General features: G+C 35.7%; 2 protein-coding genes across 2 annotated transcripts; both read left to right on the top strand.

Annotated features, from left to right (window-relative positions):
- Window positions 1-7,957: 7,957 nt before the first annotated feature.
- Window positions 7,958-10,570, top strand: LOC148941004 (zinc finger MYM-type protein 1-like). The gene is made up of 2 exons (XM_089105134.1): window positions 7,958-8,071; window positions 9,434-10,570. Exons 1-2 carry the CDS (start codon window positions 7,958-7,960, stop codon window positions 10,568-10,570), a joined length of 1,251 nt encoding a protein of 416 aa, XP_088961260.1.
- A 363-nt stretch (window positions 10,571-10,933) lies between these two features.
- Window positions 10,934-11,572, top strand: LOC148941005 (uncharacterized). Its single transcript, XM_089105135.1, has one exon. It carries the CDS (start codon window positions 10,934-10,936, stop codon window positions 11,570-11,572), a length of 639 nt encoding a protein of 212 aa, XP_088961261.1.
- The last annotated feature ends 1,694 nt before the right edge of the window (window positions 11,573-13,266 follow it).

The following is a 13,266-nucleotide window of genomic DNA, read 5'->3' on the forward strand; positions in this document are numbered from 1 at the left end:
TTTATAACTCCTATATATACAATATTTCTATATAGTTTTTAATTGCTCAAAAGTAGATTTGATGAGTGAACCCCTGACGGCAACCCCAAAAAACTGCCAAAAAATTATTTCTGAGAATAAGAAAAGTCTAAAATTAAAAAAATAGGTCTTTAACCAGTAGTGATGTAAAATGTATTAATGTGAACCAGTTATATTCTTTTGGTTTTTCTTTGTAATAGGCAATCAATAAACGAATTAAAAGTTGTTTTTTTTTTGGCATAGTCGTTGTGACCATGTTTTGTGACAAAGATAAGACATTTCAGAAAATCCCAACTATTTTTGAACAGTTTTATCAAACTTATGAGAATTTTGTGCATATATATCTTTCCTTGGCTCTCACAAACTCGGACGAAAACTGCTATTCAAAATGTGCATTTTTTTTTTGGCTCATGATTTTTAGTTTCGTTTGGGCATGCTTTTCATTTTGACAAGCTTTTTGTGATCACTGTTGAAATGATTTTGCTTAGATAGTAAGACAAGATTTGCAGTGTGCACAAAATATAATCTTGCAAAACTTCTGGTAATTTTACAACTCTGTGCAGAATCTGAATTTGACTGCAAATCTTATGTATGGCAAGATCAAGTGATGCAAAAGCTAATACTAATTCAAATACAATTTATACAAAGTTTGTCTTTCCAATTTCTGGTATTAGTGTGGCAGGCTCAAAATTAGAAAATTTCAACAAAATAATTAAGTCAAAATGTGTAGTGCATGTCACAGCATTTTGCAATGATGGCAGTATGTTTGCAGTAGTTAATTAAAACTGGATTTTAATTTCAACTACAATGAAAGTAACAACTTAATCCAACTTGGGTCAGATGCAAAAACTCAGTGTGTCAAATAAATTTTGCAAAGATGGTACATTTTTACAACCCAGTGCTAAAACATAGTAAAGTTATAAATTTTGAATTTGATGAGCATTAAGTATCAAACTCTTTGTAAACAAAACACTCACAAGCTAGGAGGTGGAACATGGAAAATGGTAATTAAATCCAGTAGATAATCAGTCATTTACATTTTTTCAGTGAGCAATCCTTTCTATTTGGTAAAACTGAAGACCTGTTTGTATTATCCCAACTGTTACAAACAACTTTCTGTTTATGCAGGGGTACAAAGTTTTTAATAGTTAACCGAAGGCTGTTGCTAACAATATGAAAAATCTATAAATTAGGTGAAAAATGAAAAATTGGCATTTGTGTGTGACCAAAATTTAAAACAGTATTTCAAATTTCACGACAAGCATAAAAATGAAATACAAACTTGTGACAGAAAAACAAAATCATTTCTCAAGATTCAGAGAAAATTCCAAGATTCATTTTCATTCTTATTGTTATTTGCATGTTGTACCCAAAATTCACCAGTCTCTCATAGAAGATCCATAAACATTCAGAATCTGGTTCTTTCACCCCTTTTATGATTTAGCTGTAACACACCTTCTCATTTCGGATGAAATGTCAATGAGGAAAAGGTGCCAGCTCTCGCTAAAAGCAACAAGGAGACAATTACTAGAAGCTAATGAACTAGTACCTTTTTTGACACTTCAATCCCTGTTTTAGAATCTTTGTCATCATCTTAGAGAGGAATATAAGGTTTCGGAATAGCACTGAAAATATTTGAAATTTCTACTTGTAGCCAAGTTGCTTGAAGAATCCCTTACAGTGAAGTTTATAGACGTAGGTAGGTTTACTATTTCATTATATTTAATATATTTATTGCTGGGAATGTATTTTAAATAGAAAAAATCACTTTAGGAATGCAGTTTTAGAAGATGTCTTGAGATTACTATTAGCTTGCTGTCATCTTTAATATCTTAAATTCTTAATCTTTTAAGCAAAAATATTACACTACAGCTCAATTAAAAAAAAAAAAAAAATCAGATACACTAAAATAGTTGATAAATCACATCAAGGGCAACTGACATTTGACTTTACAGATAAAACAGTGGACTAAGGTGGGATGTGGGTGAAGGTGAAAAAAGTGAAGGTGTATAGAAGAGAGTAAAAAAAAAAAAAAAAAAAAAAAAAAAAAAAAAAAAAAGAAGGAAGGAAAAAAAAGAAAGAAGAAAAAAAAGGTGGGATGTGGGTAGATTTGTTAAGATTTATGGATGGGATGCTTGCAGCCATTCCTGCCTACTGAACTTGTGTAGACCCATTTTTACAAATCTTTATATGACAAAAAAGGCTCAAGTATTTGGTCTACAAAGACACTCTGAACAAATGGATTTAGAATAAGATGTTTTTTTCCTGGATTACAGTTAGCTTAAAACTGAGGTAGGCTCACTTCCAAGTCGAGGGGTCGGATTTCATTTCAAAAAGAGGTGTAGACTTCAGGGGCACCTCAATTCGAGTTATGAAACTTTTATACAAAGACATTTCAGGATGAGTCTTCTTTGCAAAAGTTTGGTAATCAAACATGCTTGCTACCCTGTGCTTAAGTCTTTGAGAAAAATATATTTCTTTTCTAGTAAAATCTTTCTCTTAGGGGCATTAACCTAAACACCACTCTTAATTTAGCCAGCCAAGCATATTTTTGTATGTTTGTGAACATTAGAACTGTGTAACTATGTACAGCTTTTAAGATGTAGGGAGATAAAGAAGAGCAACTGGAGAAAATTAGATCCCCAATCCTGTGTTATACACCTCTCATAGAAATATATTCCATAATAAGACTTCTTTGCAAAAGTTTGTTGATCAAACATGCTTGCTACCCTGTGCTTAAGTTTTTGAGAAAAATATCTTTTTTTTCTAGGAAACTCTTTCTCTTAGTGGAATTAACCTAAACAGCACTCTTAATTTAGCCAGGCAAGCATATTTTTGTTTGTTCGTGTACATTAGTACTATGTAATTATGTACAGCTTGTAAGGTGTAGGGAGGTGAAGATGAGCAACGGGAAAAAAATTAGAAATCCCCAGCCCTGTGTTATAGACCTCTCATAGAAATATATTCAAGCCTGAGAACATTTGCCTTATTTTCAAAAAAAGGGGGAAACACCCCCTAAAAGTCACAGAATATTAATGAAAATCACATCATCAGATTCAGCGTATCAGAGAACCCTACCGTAAAGGTTTTAAGCTCCTATCTTCAAAAATGTGGATTTTTGTGGGGTTTTTTTTGCCAGAAGAAAGATCAGGGATGCATGTTTTTTTTTTTTAAGGGGTGATTGTATCAACCCAGTGGTCCTAGAATATCGGCAGATGGCTTATTCAAACAAAAATTAAAAGTTCTATCGCCCTTTTTAAGTAACCAAAAAATTGAAGGGCAACCAGGCCCCCTCTCACACTTATTTTTTCCCAAAGTCACCCGACCAAAGTTTTGAGATAGCCATTTTGTTCAACACAGTCGAAAAATCTAATAGCCATGTCTTTGAGAGGATAATTTGGTCCCCCACAGTCGCCTGAGGAAGGACGGCAAGTTCTAAACTCTGGCCATTGTTTACATACAACATTGGTTATAGGGAAGTATACAGACGTTTTCAGGGGGGATTTTTTCTGGTGGAGGTGGAGTTCAGGGGGGAAACGATTAGAAATTAAATAAAAAACAAGTTTTTTCAACTGAAAGTAAGGAGCAACATTAAAACTTAAAACAAACAGAAATTATTATGTTTATGAGGATTTGCCTCCTTGTCAATACCCCACTCTTTATGCTAAAGTTTTTTTTGTACTTTCATAACAACTATTTATGCTAATAAAACCTTTTGTGATTCAGGGGTCATTCTTAAAGAATTGGAACAAAATTTGAACTTCAACATAAAGAGCGAGGTATTGACGAGGAGGCAAACCCCCTCATATACGTAATAATTTCTGTTTGTTTTAAGTTTTAATGTTGCTCCTTACTTTCAGTTGAAAAAAAACTTGTTTCTTTATTTAAATTTCACAAAGAGACTACATCTTGTAAGTTAAAAACTGGTAAACTTTTTGGAGAGGTAATTAATTTACTTGCTAAAAGAAACAAATATCATGAGATTCCTCATTCAAAAGCACCAATAGTGCCAGGGTAATTCCCCTGTTTACAGGTAAATTTTTTTGTTTTTTTTTCAAACTGGCATTATGAACAAAATACTGATGAGAAATAAATTTTAAAAAATACAAAAAAAAAACAAATCAACATAATCAGCAAAGTTGTGAATATACATGAGGGCTGTATCTAGAGATTAGGAGGTGGGCTTGTATTCAATTGTAAAGTTAGGCTGGCCATTACCATTTTTGGAAAGAGGGTTGAAAGCAGAATCATGACATAGCCTATATTCATCTTTCAGATAGCAAAATAATCACATCTCAAACATCAATGATTAAATAATCATTATAATACTTGTGTACATGGCCTTTTCTAAACTAAGCACTTAAATAACAAAGAAAAGTTTTATTTGATCTTCTGTTCAATACTATTTCCAAATGTAAGGGTTGCTATCAGGACAATTGTACACAAACCTCCTTTACTAATGAGGCTAAATAGGGTAAAGGCACCAATGATATGACAGTTTTTGTAAAAAAAAAAAAAAAAATTGGGTTTGAAAAGAGTTTCAATATGTAGGGAAACTTCTACGAATCTTTCTGTTTGGTCAGAAGTTTTATCAGAAAAGGATACAAAACCCTGATTTTCTGAAATTAGAGCATTTTCACCTACAAATTCGACAGAAAAAAAAGTTACCTGTTTTCAACATTAGTTGGAACCCAATTCAACATGTGTCAAAATACTTAGGGAATGCTTGTGGGCAGATCCTTGTGCATTCAACATGCCTATTCTTTTTACTTTATTTCTTTGTTTCTCTTTCACTTTGTTTGATTTGTAAATGTATAAAACACTATTCAGACAGTGAAAGCAAAAAACTGAAGAAATTGTCTCAGGTATAGGAACAAAATTGGATAGTGGATCATATGAAGTGTAATTGTGTGACCTAGGTCATATGCCTTTTTTCTTTTTTCCACATTTTTGCATATAGGCTGCAAGTATAGTATCTCAGAGTTCAGAGTTCAGAGTTTTATTTTCCACAATACATACATAATCCAATCACAATACTCCTAATCCCCCTCGAAAGGCTCCATGGCCAGGAATACAAGGGGGAATAAAAAAAAAAACAATATATCCAAACAACCATAAAAATAAATCAATCGCCAAGCAACATATAAAATTAAAAAGACACCATACCTGAGGCCTGGGAGTCAAAGCGCAGAGAAGACCACCATATAACAAAACTAAACATTCAGGGGACATCAACTCCACATATAAAAAAAAAAAAAAAAAAAAAAAAAAAAAAAACTATTCTGTTTGATTCTTAACTAAATGGTCCTTAAGAATCCTCTTGAAAGTGCCAAACGATGGAGCAGGGCAGAGTTCCAAACCTGATGACAAGCGATGAGGGGATTGAAATCTGACCGCACAGTGGGAGTAGGAGGAATGCAGATATTATGTGACGAACGAAGGTTATATGGAGCTGAATCAGAAATAAACTGAGAAGTTTTTTGAAGGGATTTTGGAAGATTGCCTTGAAGCTGATGAAAAACAAAAGAAGCACAAGAAAGACTGTAGATTTAGAAGCGGTCTTGGTGGAGAACGGCTGGTGTCCATAACCAGACGCCGTACTTTGTTATACATGACAGAAAGCAACCGCAGTGTAGAAGGAAAAGTAGAAATCCCTACTATGGGGCAATAAGAGACATATGACTGGACAAGGCAGAAAAAAAGAAGCTTCAGAATAGATCCAGGAAAGGTGTGTTTGAGTTTTCGAATGACACCCAAACTCCGTGAGACTTTAACCCTAATCATGGCTATATGGTGTCTAAACGAAAGGTTCTCATCAAGCAGGATACCAAGAAACCGAACCAACCGATTCTTTGGTCTACACAAGGACCCTTGTGACACCTGAAGCTGTGTCAGTTGAGGGAAAGCTATACCAATTCGAGAAAAAATAAGAAAATGTGACTTGGCAACATTCAAGGCCAAGTAGTTTTTTGACTTTTTGATGAATCCGCCCTTATTAGCAATGACCTAGGCATAAAGCAGGTAGTCCGAGAATCAATTGAAATCAGACTTAAGATCAATAATAATATTTCCTTAAATAGGGACTTGGGGGAATATACACTAAATGCTCAATACACAAATTTAATTAAAGATGATCTTACAAAATATTTTAAAAAACCGATAGACATTAACACAGAACTGGTCACAAAAAGACCTTTGAGGTTAGCAAAAGCTGGATTAGCAATAAGAACGTGTTTTTAAATTATTTTTCTTTCTTCTCATTGAATCGCCTTGTTTTACCTTACTTTTTATCAGTCCTGGTTGAACTTCGCTGAAGTAAGGATGCTAGGACTGCTTTGAAAAATTTTTAATTTTTGGTTTTATTGGTTGCATGTTATTGTGAGTTTTTTTATTCAAATTATCTCCACTGTCTTGCAAAAAGATTTCCCTATTGTTCTTCGTACTTTTGTTGTTTGTTATGGAAAGGCAGTGTGGTCTTTGTCACTATTTTTATAAAAAAAATATTATTATTGATATTATTATTATTATTATTGTTCATTTATTACCCGTCAAAAAAAGGTAAAATAGACGGAGTAATCATTAAAGATAGCAAAAAGAATAAAAAAGACACAAATTGAAAATTAGAATACATTACAAAAAAACTCTTCATTAGATACGAACAAACTATTCCGAACAAACTTACGACCATGAATGATGAAAATTTCTTTGAAAACTGAATAGAGATTTATTAATACTAATATTTGGGTCTTCAATCTTATACAAATGTATAATTTTACGGTTTCATGTCCAAGAAGGCAAATGAAAAAGATACTTAGAAAATCTGAAGAAGATTGATCGTAGGTGCTTTTTATCTGTAACTGTAAAACATTTTAAGAAAGGGGAAATTTAAGGCAGATGTGAAAGGGCTTTGTTAGTAGCATTGGACCAGTCACTCCGACGGACCAATACCCATATCGATCCCAGGTACGGGCATTTTTTTAGATCCTCCATAACCCTTTAATACGTTTCATGACACACATATTCTGGACTACTGTTAGAGTCACAACCCCTTATATCTCCTTAATACGTTTCACGAAACACATATCTTATCATTCTAACGACACACATATGCTATTACTCCGACGACACTTATATCCTGTCATTCTGAGCAGGCCCATAGCCTATCATTACAAGCACCCAGGTATCCTATCATTCCGAGCACAGAGTACCACCATCAAGAGAAAGATCGTCCGAATTGTTGCTATAATAGTTTCTGCGGGCCCATATGGTCTTATCATACTTCTGGTTGATAATGAAAATTCTTGGAATTGCCGGCTATTATTTCTCGGTGAAAACGTGCCTTAGGATAGAAGAGGCCAGGCGCAGAGTACCGACCACGTGATCATTGATGTAAAAGTTTTTATGATGAGTTATTAGTATCACAGTTCCACATGATATTTGATTAGTTTACATTATTTCATGTTGGAAAAGCGTTCAGATATTTTAAAAATGAGTGGTTTACACAACTGCACCTTGAAGGAGTTGACAGTGACAATATGAAGACAAGAGCTCCCAATATAGCAGTTGAAATTGGAGAGGATTGTCGACTAGCATTTGAGTGGGATAAGATGTTTGGTAGATATGTTACATCCAGGGTCGTAAATTGCTATGTGGCAGGGGGGGCAGTTGCCCCCCCACACCTCGTTCCCCTCTCCCCCTTAGACCTGATTCCCCCCCCCCACAGATTTTTTTAGATAATACCCTTATTTATCCTTCATCCGAATAAAAAATACAAATTTTATCGAATACAAAATCTTATACGAAATGACGCGTAACCCGGAGCCTCGTGTTTTCTCTAGCATTGTCAAGTAAAGATAGTAACCCGGAGCCTCGTGTTTTCTCTAGCATTGTCAAGTAAAGATAGTATTGAATGAATTCATTTGTTGAATAAGAGTGTGCGATGAGTCAGAGAAAAATAATCGATATTTTTAAACCTAGTCAACTGGCTAAAAAAGCTAAGTTGGTGGATAGTGTAGCAGCAACCGAGGCAGCAACAGAAGCTGGCCCAAGTGAGGTGTGTAATTTTGCCATTTATTGTTTGACTAATATAAACTTATAGCCTTTGCTTCATGCAATAAATTCCATGCGAACTAAAGTTTAGCCTACAAAAGTAAGATCTTAATTTCGCGCTACAACTTTGGATTAATGTATAAATCGCAAATTTTGTGGGGAAAATCATATAACCGAGCATATAACAAACAATTATAGATAAAGAGGTGTCATTCAAGGAGGGGGGGGCCCAGGCTAGGACTTCAGAGATGACTAGAGGGACTACAGCCTGAGTTATCAGACATAATTTATGACAAAGAGTTTTGGAAGAGCTTAAGAGAATGAAAGAGCATTAAATGCTTTCCTAAGGCCCAGCCATTTTTGCTAGGCGGCCGCTCACCATTATTTATACCTCTTGTTATATTCTCGCCCTAGAAACTGGGTATGGCGCAAAAAGGGAATGAAAAAGAGCTAAAATACATTTGAATTGACAGTTTTAGTATAAATAAAAATTGCTGCTTCGTGACAAAATTCTACTTTTTAAAGTTAAATCGGCTGTTATTGCGAGGCATTCGCTTCACGTCAGCGTGCTTCATCCAAAACAAAATTTACGACTTGCCCTCCTAGATTTTGCTGATAAGCTATATAAGTACGAGAATTTTGTTGTATTGAGTTTCTAAGTTTCTTATTCGGATTATGTTATCGTTTAATTTAGGAAATTCTACTCGTACTTAAACTGACAAAAAACGATATATATGTTTTAACCCTTTTAAATTTCAGTTGACTAGCTTAGACTATTTTATCGAATCCTAAAAACTGAGAATTTGAGCATTTGGAGGTGCTTAAACATGCAGAAGATGCTAGAGCGTATTAAATGATCAGTTGAAAGATATTTGTATGCTATCGTCAATTTAGGCGGAAATAAAGCTATTATTACAAATGAGAGAAATAGCACCCTATTTAATAGACCACCCCATTATTAATCATGAAATAACAAAAACGAAAACTATTAAGGGCAAAATGCCAATACGTAACACTAAACGGTCGCAGAAAAGCTAATTAGAAGCTAGGAGCAGGGGCGTCACTATCACTTTTTTTTTGGGGGGGGGGGTGGGTGAGCACGACGAAAGTTTTCCAACAAAACCAAAACTGTAGCGACGGAAAAAAGATTTAGAGTGGCGAAAGTTTCTGTGTAAATGGAAGTAAATGGCTTGAAAACAGTGTATTTTGCTGCGGAGCGTTGAAAATTCTAGAAATATTTCACTAAGAAAGTCTATTATTCCTTATGTCTCCTAGACACCTATCTAAGGGAACAACTCTTTCAGAGCTATCGGCCTCTGAATAAAGTTAAAACGTTTAAAAGCGAAAGCACTGGATTTTTTTCTAGGGTGGAAGTGTAGCCGATGCATCGGATACGATATTGAGGGGCAATCTTGACATCTCCCACCATAAAAGGGAGTCACCCAACCAGCCAAAGCTAGCCGTATACCCCAAAACAAACGGTCGTCGTTTTTCTGATAAAGTCTATGAGAAAAAACCATGGGTAGAATATTCTATTAAAGAAGACGCCATTTACTGCTTTTGCTGTCAGCACTTTTCCTTAACAAGAAATCATGGAAATACTTCTGATAATGTAGTGTTTGTCGACACAGGAATGAATAACTGGACAAAGCTATTCGAAAGGATTGAAAAACACGAGGCTTCAGAAGCTCATAACGAAGCAAATCGCAGCTGGACCAAATATAAAGCAATTGAGTGTGGCACATCTGAGTCAATAGCTACAACTCTCTATTCAAATCGGAAGGAAGCCATAGAGGAAAATTACCTGCATATAGTCACACTTGCGAAAGTGGCATGTGCCCTAGCACGCCAAGGGCTCCCATTTCGAGGTCATGATGAACACGACAACTCACACAATCGAGGTAATTTTATAGAAATACTAGAAATGATGACAGAGGGAAACCCAGATCTTCAGCAAAAACTAAAACGTCGGTATGGAAGCTATTTGAGTCCCGACTACCAAAATAGTCTTATAAGCATACTGGCTGACCTCTTGCAAGAACAAACAAGATGCTCTATTAAGAAATATTGGGCAATCTGCGCAGATGAAACGAAAGATCTGTCGAAAAAAGAGCAGCTTGGTTTAATTATTCAGTTTATTGATAGCAATGCTATCATCCGCGAGGAGACAATCGGAAGTACACATTTTGAACAATTAGATGCAGCATCGCTTGCTAATGCAATCAAGGATCTTATTGAAAAGCACGGACTGGATTGGAACACCTGTGTGGCTCAATGCTATGATGGTGCGAGCGTCTTGAGCGGTGCATGTAATGGTGTTCAGGCTATTCTTAAAGGATTTGCACTACAAGCTAGGTATATTCATTGTCACGCCCATCGCCTAAATCTTGTGCTTGTGCAGTCAATAGCTTCTTGTCCGGAGGTTATAAACTTCTTTTCTTGCATTCAGGCATTATATGTCTTTCTCAGCCGAAGTGCACCACGTCACGAACTTTTCCTTTGAACCCAACAAGAACGCGGAGAAAAGAAGATTGAGCTCGAGCGGCTAGCCGACACTCGATGGTGCTATTGGTTTTCCTCAATTCAGAAGATCCGGATGCGTTTAGGTGCTATTCTCGAAACATTAAGGGTTATTTTGGATGAAGTCAGTTCAACAGAGGACTGTTCTGAAGCTTCTGGGTTGCTGGCAACAATTGATGCCAAACTCTTGCTCATTCTTGAAATAATGAGCAATTTCCTTGGTCGGATAGATATTGCATCCTGACATCTCCAGTCCAAGAGCCTCGTTCTTTCAGGCGTAAATTCTCTGCTTCAAGCAGTTCAACAACAGGTTCTAGAGCTCCGATCTGAAGAGCGTTGGTTTAAGATGGTCGAAGCAACGAAAAGCTTATGCAAGCAGCACTCAATCCAAATAGAAAAGCCTAGACGCTCGGTTGCTATAAGCAGACGCCTTCTCGATTCTTACGTCGAAACCACTGTTGGTGCCAGAGCAAGAAATCGAACAGAAGAGGATCGTGACATTTTTCAAACTTATAGGTCGGACATTGTATACTTCATAGTCGACCGAGTAACTTCGGAACTAAGACAAAAGTTTGGCGAAAACTCCTCAGTAATCCAAGGCTTAGAAGCGTTTGAGGCAAGTTCACCGAAGTTCCTGGATACACGTCTAATACAAGACTTTGTGCGTGACTTTCCTACATTATTAGTGAACGAGTTGAAGTTTGAGTCGGAGATAGCCTTGGCAAAATCGTATTTACAAAGGATGAAACCAGAATGCCCATCAAAAGCTCTTGCCTACCTCTACATGAACAAAGACGCCTTAGCTGTCATCTCGGAAGCTTTCGAAATTGCTTTGACGCTCCCCGTTTCAACTGCCTCTAAAGAGAGATTTTTTTCAACGCTTAGGAGGGTTAAGACATATCTCAGAACAACCATGACTGATGAGCGACTTAGCGATTTGTTAGTTATAGCAACCCAGCCGGAAAAAGCGAAAAAGATAGATTAGAACATTGCCGTCGACAAGTCTGCTTCCCTGAAGCAACGACGTTTCCCATTAGAATAGTGGCTCTCTCTGGATATTTCAGTCGTGATGCAAACAAATTTATGATTTATTTGCTTAATTGTGTTTATGTACTTGAATTTGTGTATATCTAATTGTGTTCTAAACTTTGTTATCCAAAGAATTTTAAGTTGGCTACCGCTTAATTTGGCCTGATTTCCCCCTTCCTTGGATTTTTTCCAATTGAACCCACTTGAGGCTGCCTATTGAGACATGGAATTTGCCCCTCCCCAGGTTTTCTTTTCATTTTCGCCATTCGCCACTGCGCTTCGTGCCAGAAAACCCTGTTCTAGGCCTTCACTCAATTCAATTCTTAACAAAACAAAATGACATTTCCTAATTTTAAATTTCCTTTTTTGGCTTAGACCCTTCACAGCACAATATTTGTTTTTAAGTAATTTGCTTCCCCAAAAAGGAGTCTAAGAGTTCCAATATAAGGGATAATACAGTTTTTAATAATATTTCAAAAACATCCGCTACTTCGTGGCAGGAAATGCCCTTTCCAAGCCATCCACTCGCTCTGAATTAGAAACTTTCACCTCAAACTTTTTTTCTTTTTTTTAACAGAATATAATCAGCATAGTTTTGTACTTTCCTCACAAAGTAAAAGTGAAAATTTGCAAATTTTCTTCCGTGAGGTGGCAAGAATCTTTGAAGTTTGCCCCCCCCCCCCCAAAAAAAAAAACTTTTTTGAATTTACGCCACTGGTTACATCATTGAGGAATTTAAGCTGAAAGAACAATTATGTTGGGCCACAAAAGGGAATATAATGCATATATCAAGACTACAACATGGATTGAATACAATCATGAAGCACATTGAGGACAATGGATTGACTCACCTAATGAAAAAGAGTGAAAATATATTCTTTTATTACATTTCTGACAATAAAAAATGTTTTATAATGATTTGTTCTTTTTGTTAGATATTTACTTGATCGTTTACTCCACTCCCTAGGGACCCAATAGGCGTTGAGAGTGTGCACAAAGTAAAAACTTGCAATTGTTTGTATAGTCTATAATTGGTAGTATGAGTGTCAAGAACGAAAATGGATGGATTTGAAAAATATAAAATCTTACGGAATCTTGTAACATTTGAAAAGTGTTTGAATCTAAATGATCAATTCAGATGTTAACCGTTCAAAAAAATATCCTCTGAAAAAATACTTGAATCTTTCATGCAAAATGATTCTCCATCTTTGGAATATTTTATGGAACTTTTATGTTGTGGTTCAAATGCATTTACTCATTTTATTGATGTATTAATTGAAACAATAAAAAATGATATTGCGTTTTTGCTTTTAACCACTACCTAGAAATTCGTTAAAAAGGCCATTTTGTAAGACAACAAGAAATAAGTCGAATAAGTTTTGTGACGTCATTCGATTACTCCTCATCCTGGAAGACATACCTTTCATTAATCGTAAATCCATTTCTTTTTGGCAGTGAGACAAACAACGTTGAAAAAAGTTCTACAAATGTCCACTATGTTTATAGACTTTGGGCAGCTGGTCGTCATGCGAGAACTGCACTACAGTTGATGGATTTAATGAAAAGTGTAGATTATGGAATCCATCTAAATTTCAATGAGGATATGCTGTACAAATTAAGAATTGTAATTCTTGTCTTGAAGAGGCTTGT

Source organism: Artemia sp. Qi Xiang Cuo, chromosome 19, assembly GCF_049724085.1.
Source record: "Artemia sp. Qi Xiang Cuo chromosome 19, ASM4972408v1, whole genome shotgun sequence".
Taxonomy (NCBI): domain Eukaryota; kingdom Metazoa; phylum Arthropoda; class Branchiopoda; order Anostraca; family Artemiidae; genus Artemia; species Artemia sp. Qi Xiang Cuo.

What these genes read in the sequence shown, in the direction of transcription:
- LOC148941004 (XM_089105134.1), top strand. Translation starts at nt 7,958, where the DNA reads ATGAGTCAGAGAAAAATAATCGATATTTTTAAACCTAGTCAACTGGCT. An exon ending in CAGAAGCTGGCCCAAGTGAG is followed by an intron (nt 8,072 to 9,433) that starts GTGTGTAATTTT and finishes ATTTTTTTCTAG; the next exon opens with GGTGGAAGTGTAGCCGATGC.
- LOC148941005 (XM_089105135.1), top strand. Translation starts at nt 10,934, where the DNA reads ATGGTCGAAGCAACGAAAAGCTTATGCAAGCAGCACTCAATCCAAATA.